The 10,388-nt window shown below is 32.9% G+C and overlaps 1 protein-coding gene across 1 annotated transcript; it reads left to right on the forward strand.

The window, feature by feature from the left end:
- The first annotated feature begins 6,516 nt into the window (after positions 1 to 6,516).
- Positions 6,517 to 9,712, forward strand: LOC124454897 (fibrinogen C domain-containing protein 1-like). The gene is made up of 2 exons (XM_047005650.1): positions 6,517 to 6,922; positions 9,282 to 9,712. Exons 1-2 carry the CDS (start codon positions 6,517 to 6,519, stop codon positions 9,542 to 9,544), a joined length of 669 nt encoding a protein of 222 aa, XP_046861606.1. The 3' UTR covers positions 9,545 to 9,712.
- The last annotated feature ends 676 nt before the right edge of the window (positions 9,713 to 10,388 follow it).

Below are 10,388 nucleotides of genomic sequence, written 5' to 3' on the forward strand. Positions count from 1 at the left end.
CATTATTTTATGGATAAGTGTGTAATAACTGATTGTTGACGCCTACTAAATGTCATTACATATCGCTAGAACCGAGGATTACGAAAAACATGAAAGAAATGCCTTACGTCGTACTTACGAAATTTGATTGCGTATGGTGATTGTTGTGCTGAACTGCTTTGATATAAGGTTCAATTAACTGACTCAAGTAGAGAATCTCCAAAGCTTGTTTTTCTAATCGAAGATGATTTCTCATTATGTTGTGAAATGGGTCAATTTACAAACTTCTCAATTCTTAGCCACTTCCACACTAAAACAAACAACTACACCAAATCACACAAACTCTTACGATTTTCCATGTTGTATTTGTATTTTTAGTTCATCATTTAAAAATAAAGTAATTAGAATTAGGATATTCACTGAAACAGCTGAGTATATTACATATTTGGTAATGAATTGTACAAATGTACCCTACTTCTGTAGCTCAAAGTAGAACATTACTTCTCTTCTAGACTTGTCAGTGATATTTTAATTGTAGGTTTTGGTTTATAAGATCACAGAGGCATATCTCCATAATTTCAACTATTTGGGCTCTTTAATGTATATTACAACGGCTGATGCCTTTCTGATATATATTAAAAATTGCTGGCTTTCCGATGTATATTAAAGTGCTGCTAGCTTTTTGATATATATGTATTTCACTGGCAATACAAGGCATAAAATTTGAACAATCAGGGCTGAGCCCCCTCCAACACACCCCTAACTGATCATTAAACACAAACAGAAGTTGCGTCATTATTCAACACATATATTTAACCTAGTTCTAAATTAAAGATTGGATCAAACTCCTATGCTGTATAAAAGACTACAAACAGTAGCATTTATAGCAAACAGACTGTTCTTCGACAACAGAATTTTTTTTGTTATAGAAATAATATATTCATTTTAAAGAAATGCTTCACCAAAATTTTCAGCAGAATCCTTAGCAAACTTCATTAGAAATAAACTTTAAAACATTATAAAGTGTTAAAGGCGAAATAACTTCGTGCAGCGTAAATTGTTTTAAGAATGGTCAACGGCGAAATACAGCTTGTTATCAATTTTACTGCATCAAAAGTATGTACACAAAATATAGCTATATTTGAAAATGATCTGTATCGAGTGCCACGTTTTAAAGGTTTCTTTGTAAGTTGTGCATATAAACTAATTACGTAATTCAATTGAGTGCAGAATATCAAAAGAAGGATACATATCACTTGTAGACAGGAATACAGTTGGGTTGAGTTTTAGGCATAGAAATTTATATAATTTGTAAATTTGTTATGTTTTACACAACAAAATAACAAATAAGTAAACAACAGGATGTGTAATCAACTCATTTATAATCTCCACTCTATTGATAAAAGTATGGGCTGTAACGATGCCTTTTTAACTATATTTTATGACCGAAGCAAAGCTTATGTAATTATTTACACTACACAATTTAGAAGGCGCCAATACAGTACATCCTGTCAAAAGGCCCGACAATTTATATCTTTACATCCAGCTCCTCATAAGGAACAAAACAAGGTTATAATTTGAAGGACCTAAGAGTAGTTTTCATAAAAATTGGTAATCACATGTAAAACGTTCATTGCAATTTATGTCCTATAGAAGATTTTCTTTTGACTCAGGTTTCGATATGTCGGTGTCTGGTCGTGCCTGATTGGTTTCTATACTGACATTTGTGGACGTGTCTTGCGTAGAGAACTTGGCTGCACCGGTTGCTCATTTCGGTCTTCAAACAAAGATTGTTCATTTTCTTCCTCAGTACCCTCTGTATCAATCTTTCCCTTTCTTTAGTGGACGCCTGATGTCTTCCGTTCCGTCTGCATATTTGGCCTTCCGAAATAACTTGGTACGACGTGGGTGCAAACTTCTGGTTACACACTAGTTTCCTTCATGTCCTGCACGTCTGGTCTGGTCGTATACCCCCTGTATCTCCTGTGTTGAGATCTATTAATGGTTTGCAACCACGGCTGTAACATTTCGCTTGTTTTATCTTTTGTTTGTCAACAATTTCTTGATCGATTTGTTATTTTTGGCTTCAATATTTTCGTTGCCGTAGGGAGAAGACTTTTTGTTCACAATGCCTACTATATATGTACGTGGATGCAAAGTCCAGTTTACATATCAGTGGCTTAATTATCCTCTAGCAATAGCAAAATAAATAAAACAACATTACAAATCCGAATCAAAATTATAATTGATAAAGAAAGGTAATCACATTGCTGAAACAGTTTATCGTTTCTTGGTGGATTAAAGTCATCTCCAAATCGTTAAGAATGAAATAAGTAATTTAGAGCAAAAATCCTCTGCCTTGTTCTCGTTGACGAAAGCGCGTCATAAAGAAAAGCAATGATGCGCATGCGTATTAATTTTATATTGCAGTACTCTCCCATTGTACCAAGCATGCTCGCTCTGCAATCAAAAGAAACGTTGTGAATATCAGTTGGACTAGTGTAGACGATTCTGCCAAAAGGTAACATCATGCAGCAGAAGAAAATATCTCAGTTTCAAAGTGGAATGATTTGTCAATCACTTTGAAAATACATGTTCTTATTAAACGTCTTGTAAATCTGTCGTGTTGCTTACAAAGGCCAAAAGAATCGATACAATACTGGCATATTCAACTGATTCAAGTTAGATTATCGATGTCAGATTCTCTAAAAGATCACGTTTTCAATAAGGCATGAGCGTACATACAAAAGGAAAAACACATGTTGTAGACTAGTGAGAAATTAACCATTTTAAAAAATATACAACAAATGAAATTACTTTAACTAATATCATTCTAACGTATATATTTATAAATGCCACGTTTGTGTTTATTACGGTTCCTGTGAAAACAAAGCATGAATTAATTATCAATTTCAATACCTTGCTGAAACCAAAAATAATCACATCAACACAAGCTACTTTTAGAAATGGATAATTTCGGTAAATTTGAGAGGTAGAAGTTTATAGCTACATACCTTGATGGTAGCTATGTTTCAAGTGATGTTTAGTTTTTTAGTTCTCAAGTTTTAATCCAGCTTTTCATCATCCTTATTTATGTCTATTTAAACTCATTGTTTTTGCCGTGAGTATAAACACAGAGAGATTGACAGCAAGATTACATGAGCATGCTGGCGATACGAACTTTAAATAAAACCTTTTTCTCATTTTGAACCACGTTCAAAAAAAAATGTCCTGTACATTCATTATTTTAAAGTAGAAGTTTCAAAAATTCATGTTGATAACGTTAATATGTTCGTAATTGCATGTGTTGTTCGTTATGACACAACAATTTCCTTCAATGTACGTGCAAAGTTGATATTAAGAATAAAATTGCAGTTTGAGATGATAATTTATATAATTTTATATTGGAGAAAGCTGGGGGAATTATTGCGAGTTTGATTCAATATAGCTGCAAGGTAAATTGTTTTAAGAATGGTCAACAGCGAAGTAGAGCTTGTAATCAATTTTACTGCATCAAAATTATGTACACAAAATACAGCTATATTTGAAAATGATCTGTATTGAGTGCCACGTTTTAAAGGTTTCTTTGTAAGTTGTGCATATAAACTAATTACTTAATTCAATTGAGTGCAGAATATCAAAAGAAGGATACATATCACTTGTAGAAAGAAATACAGTTGGGTTGAGTTTTAGGCATAGAAATTTATATAATTTGTAAATTTGTCATGTTTTACACAACAAAATATCAAATAAGTAAACAACAGGATGTGTAATCAACTCATTTATAATCTCCACTCTATTGATGAAAGTATGGGCTGTAACGATGCCTTTTTAACTATATTTTATAACCGAAACAAAGCTCATGTAATTATTTACACTACACAATTTAGAAGGCGCTAGAGTCTTGCCACAACACAGTACATCCGGTCAAAAGGCCCGATAATTTATATCGTTACATCTATCTCCTCATAAGGAACAAAACAAGGTTATAATTTGAAGGACCTAAGAGTAGTTTTCATAAAATTGGTAATCACATGTAGAACGTTCTTCATAATGTACGTCCTATAGAAGATATTCTTTTCACTGAAGGGTTTGATGTGTCGGTGTCTGGTCGTGCCTGATTGGTTTCTATACTGACATTTGTGGACGGGTCTTGCGTAGAGAACTTAACAGCAAAGATTGCTCATTTGGGTCTTCGGACTCAGATTGTTCATTTACTTCCTCAGTACAATCTGTATCAATCTTTCCCTTTCTTTAGTAAACGCCAGATGTCTTCTGTCCATCTGCATATTTAGCCTTCCGAAATAACTTTGTACGACGTGGGTGCAAACTTCTGGTTACACATTCCTTTCCTTCATGTCCTGCACGTGTCTTGTCTGGTCGTATACTCACTGTATCTCCTGGGTTGAAATCTATTAATGGCTTGCAGCCACGGTTGTAATATTTCGCTTGTTTTTTCTTTTGTTTGTAAACAATTTCTTGACTCGATGGGTTATTGTTTTGGTTTCAATCGCTTCGTTGCCTTAGAAGCGTTTTTGTTCACACTGCCTACTGTATATGTACGTGGATGCATAGTCCAGTTTCGTTTCTATATCAGTTGCTTAATTATCCTCTACCAATAGCAAAATAAATAAAGGAGTTAGTTGCATAAGCGATTAATAATTTTATTGCTTCCGTGGGTTAAATTGTACAAAGGAGATATGTTAATCAGGGGGAAACGAAGAGAGGGTAGTACACACTCTTAACATATACAAAAGTACTGGGAAAATTTGTTACTATTTACTCAAAGCAGTCCGCGTGCTAAGGTCATGGAGTCCAAGGTTCTTTGCGGACGCTGCAAGAGAAATAGGCTGTTTGCTACAATTATTTACATTTTGTTCACATGCACATAGTGTGATTCACGTGCACAGGTGTTAGCCTTATAGGTAATGCACAAACAAATCACATATGATTCAGCAGGTGGCCGTCGCCAGGTGAAGTTTATCGAAAAATCCACCCTTGCCTCCTTCCCTTTGTCTTTGTCGATTTCGCATGTACTATTTAGACTTGTTTCCGGGGTCGCGTTTTTATCACCCCACCTTTTCTGTGCTATACAGAAAAACTTTATTCGTAATGGTTTTTGTTTAAATTGTGTAAAATAGTTAATTTATATTATGTTATACTTGTTATTTCTATTTGAATAAATAAGCATGTGCTTTCACACATTGCCAATTTTTACCCAAAAGAGAGTACTCTTTAATGTCATGCGCACTGAAAACAGAGTTCATCAGCCCCCAGAACCTCCTTTGGATTTCGATTTGTTATGATTAATGGGAAGCGATAAAAACCATTACAACACAGAATCAAAATTATAAATGTTGAAGAAAGGTAATTACATTTCTGAAACAGTTTAACGTTGTCTTGGTAGATTAAAGTCATCTCCGAATCGTTAGGAATGAAATGAGTAATTTGGCATATGTCTTGTAATATTGCAAATTCGTTGGACGAAACTTCGAGAACAAAATGGCTACTGTCTAAATCTCAAATAATTAATCTCTTTTATTATCAGCTGAAACCAACCTATTCTTCATGAATACTTAACATGAAATTACGTGCATGCATCATCGATAGTTGGCTATAAATTATTAAAATACAGTTGATCCAATACATAAATAGAGCTTTTGTGATCTTGTACTCACTCCAAGCTTGTGGATATCAATCACGTATCACAAAATGGCGAAATATATTTTTGCGTTGGTCGTAATTTTTTATATTGGTGTTATTATTGAAGGGTAAGCCATCACATTTAAAGTTCAATTTTGTGATTTTTGAATAACTTTGTTGAACGCTATCAATGTGTCTATGAGGTTTTACGGCATATCTTAACGCGTAAATAAACATCAAGTCATTTTTAGTTAGCTGCACTATGTTAAGTCATCAATCTATTTACGAGTTTGTTTTAAAACAATTTCATTTTTTGGCTATATTAAATCAATGATTAGAGGAATATTATGTCGTAATGGATATAGTAATAAAGAAAGTGAATGTATTGATCTCATTTCCTTCATTATTTCCATAGAGCGAATTTAACAAGTGAAAAAGAAATTAATTTCAAAGATAAATTCTCATCGCTCAACTTTGACGTGAGACGCACTTTGAAAGTTGTTCAAAGAAATGTAACATTAAAGACACAAATTGCATTAATAAAGGGGCAAATAAAGACACTGAAAAAATATCACAAAAAGCTACAAACACAAAAAAAGCACCTTCAAGCATTTAAAATTGCGCTTCATTCCAAAATCAACAGGACACATGTACAAACGTACAAATTAGTAAAATTGCAAAAACAAATTAAGAAAATTGAACTTGAAATGATTAATTTGTCATTAAAAATGAAAACATTGGATGCGAAAGTAGCAACAATTCAAACAAAGCTAAAAAAACTTGAAAAACAACTGAAAACACTTTACAAAGAAAATAAAAAACTCACAGGAAAATCACTAAAAGGTAAGAATGATTTTGAGATACCAAGAGTGACATTTAACAACATATTACTTCATGCAGAACTCTTTTTTAACATTACCAGGGAAAGACTGCGCAGATCTTTACAAAAAAGGTGAAAAAAAGAACGGAGTTTATCAAATTAACCCTGATGGTAAGGGTTACTTTAAGGTTTTCTGTGATATGAAGTCATCTGGTGGAGGTTGGACTGTGTTTCAAAGACGTCAAGATGGAAGTGTAAACTTCTATCGAGGTTGGAAAGACTATAAACAAGGTTTTGGTAATCTGAAAGGCGAATTCTGTCTTGGATTGGATAAAATATACCGATTAACATCAGCAAAACGAAATAAACTTCGTGTTGACCTGGGAGACTGGTCAGGAAACAAAGCATATGCTAAATATGATTATTTTGCTGTAAAGAATGAAAATAAAAAATATCAACTAAGTCTTGGTAAATATTCTGGTAAGTTAATACGTTAATATAAACGTTTGAGGGAAAAATATTTTGATATATGCAATATTTTAATGATTTGAGTGATTGCAGTTTGCAACGGGGGATTCTGCAATTTTGAAAAAAACGGATAGTAACGGTTGTTTCCGAACTAAAGCCTTATTTGTCAATAAAAATATAATTAATTTTGAACTTAAAAACTTACCGAAAAAATACAACAAACAAACGTAAAGTAAAAAGTCGTTCTGTTTTGCGAATGATTCTGTTGCAATGATTGATTGTGACACGTAGTGATTGTGATTAGCTTATGATCAATATTAAATGCAAATTCAACTGCAGCTTTGTAAATTAGGTAATGATAACCTAGCACCTAAACAACATGTAGCTAATAAACACGATTAAATTATTTAGTACATAAGAAAGAATCTATACTGTGAATATGAAAATGATCATTGACTGAAATCTTTTTTATAAAATGAAAGCATTGAAGTAAGCTGAAGGCGTAATTAATTGTAAATGCAAGTTTCAATGCCTAAATGATATATACATTATAACTTGTTCTTACATGTAAAAGTTTTTTATATGAATTTAACGACAACCTAAAACATAACAGAAATTTATTTAAGTTTACATGGACAATTCACATTTATAAGCATGAAACACAAATATATCAATTAAGCGTCGGAAAATACCCAGGTACGCCATTAAGTAAGGTCTGTTTCATACGTCAAACTTTACATAAACCGAACAGAGCCCTCTATTTGTAAGAGTTGGGACATTTATTGTTCTCTGGTTTGCGAACGTTGACTGGAAAATATCGATCACATGATTAACTGCGTCTAAGAAATATTTTAACTTCATAATTTTCCAGCAAAATACCTTTGTAATCTGTCTGCATTAAATTTTTATGCCTGGATTACGTTGCAAAATATGTACTACCTAAACAAAATTTCATGGCTATAGTGCTTCAAAACAAAACTTGGATAAAACTGATTTGATGGTAGGCAAAGTTTAAGTCAAAATGAATTATAGCAGCTCAATTGTTAATTCAAAATACTTTTTGTTTTAGAATAAGATTATTAGTGATGAATTTCTAAAGAATATATTTTTACCAGTTAAGTCACCTCTACGTTTTATAAATGTATGTATAACCAAAAATGAGCAGCAGTGATTTATTTTGACATACCTTACACCTGAAAAGCATTGATTCAAATCTGGAGATATGTGTAGTAACGTGTTTTCCTGGCCAAGAATATGCAACCAAAATGTCGAGTATTTTCTTTATCGCTGGTAATTTATAAGCAAGGAAAACAAATATCTTGGTGCTGTTGTTAAAAATTGCCAGAATATACGTTCACATACGTAAATTGCCTTGCAGTGGGTCACAATTAGTTTCAAAGCACGAACTAGTCAACAGCGAATGTAGCTCAAATCCACGAATTGAGTTTGGTTTGCAGTAATTATTCACAAAAGCGCCACAAGCTTGATTGTGGTTTCCGATATATTTAAATTTTCCATTAAACAAGGCGGAATTGCTTTATTCTTTTGCTCATTTAGCCAATTTCACACAGTTTTATTATAAGTTTAACTTGCAAGTACTCACGAAAATGGCGGCACCGCGCACGCCCCAGACCCGTTGTCCTAACTCTTACAAATAGAGGGCTCTGACACCGAACGCATTAAAGACAAAAGAAAATGACATAAAATTCCACATTATCTTTTGTTTTAAATGCATTCGGTTTATGTAAAACGCGACGTATGAAACAGGCCAAAGCAAACAAATTTTGATAATCTATAATACAATAAGAACCAGGCCAGGTACCAATTGATATCAATGTGAATAGACTGGATAGAGAAGAAACTTCAGGGCAATGAAGGTGGGATGAAAGAAAGTTAAAAAGCCTTCGTGACATGTAGCTAATTCGTAGAAAACTTTTACTTTTGCGATTTATTTGATTCCGAGAAGGATAAATGGTTTAATAAATTAGTAACAACAACTATAATAAGAGCGAGTACATTGTGCATGATTGTGGTTGGGACTTCCGCTAACATTAACCAATAAAATTCGATTTTAGCTTTGTATGAAACTTAATAATGAGCATGCGACTGAATATATCCAATGAAAACTCAGGATTGTAATATGTTTTGGTAATTATAACACTTCTTTTTTACTTTATAAATTAAATGAAAAAACTAATTGACAAATCTCATAAAAGCCTTCTAAACAAATGACCATTGAAAAACATCTTAAAATCGCCTATAAACGACATAAAACACGTGTTGGGGATTTTCTGCTAGTTCTTAAGGAGAATTTTATGATAACATCAGCTAAATGACGTAAAATTTTTCTGAAGAAAATTACTTTTCTTAGGAACAGCTGGAGATTCATTATCCTATCATAAAAGCATGGCGTTTTCAACAAAAGATTCAGATAATGATAAAGATGGAAAAAATTGTGCCGCATACTACAAAGGTGCTTGGTGGTATAAAAGTTGTCATCATTCCAACCTGAATGGACACTACTATAGTAGAGCATACAGCAGTTGGAGTGGTGTGGTTTGGTATCATTGGAAAAACAACAAAAAATCCTTAAAGTTTTCAGAGATGAAAATGAAAATGTCAAAGAATTTTTAATATTGTGTTTTCTTAACTTTGACATATCTTATGAAACTTCGCATAATATTGACATTTGATAATAACTCTCTAAATAGAAATTTTACAATCATCGTTCTTTTAAAGGAGCGTGGAAAAAATTGTTGAAAAATGTTGTGGTGAAGTAATAAATTTTTATTTTTCCACAAATGATGGCAGATGATATAGTTTTGCAATGACGTCTTTTCTAACATTTCTTGGACGTTGGTGGTGAAAGTTAATTGCAAAAAATTTTGATGTTTTTTGCCTCGTTCTCACGCCATCTTGGATTTATCATGCATGTCATGCGACTATCTGATATATTATCTGGTTTGTCATGAAACAATCTTGTTCCCGCAAAGAGAATGGTAGCACATAACCTATTGAAAACACAGTGTGTCCAACTGCTTGTTGTTTAGATAGAGTTAAACCACCTGGGGTAATCTTCTCCCACAACTCTTGTTTTTTTGCATTTGTTATGCTACTTGAAAATTGCCCTCGTATTGCATCCAAATTTTTCTCCACAAGCTCAACAAGAAGAGAGCATTCTGCAGAGCTAAAATTTTGTTTTCTTTTTTTACTTTTATTTGAGGACTCAGCTGTGATTGATAGAGAAGACATCTTGGATTGAAATGATATAATGCATCTACCAATGATAACAGTTACACAACGAATGCATGATTATGATGTAACAGAGAAGAGATGTGAGTCATTTGAAAACAACTACAGAGTAATCACCAATGAATTTTATAAAAACTTCATTATGCAATATCAATATCACAATGCAAAACAATATATTGTCTTTAAATGTACGTTAAGCAATTTTCAAGAGTCAAATAGCTGAACC

Source organism: Xenia sp. Carnegie-2017, unplaced genomic scaffold (genome assembly GCF_021976095.1).
Source record: "Xenia sp. Carnegie-2017 unplaced genomic scaffold, XeniaSp_v1 HiC_scaffold_3, whole genome shotgun sequence".
NCBI lineage: Eukaryota > Metazoa > Cnidaria > Anthozoa > Malacalcyonacea > Xeniidae > Xenia > Xenia sp. Carnegie-2017.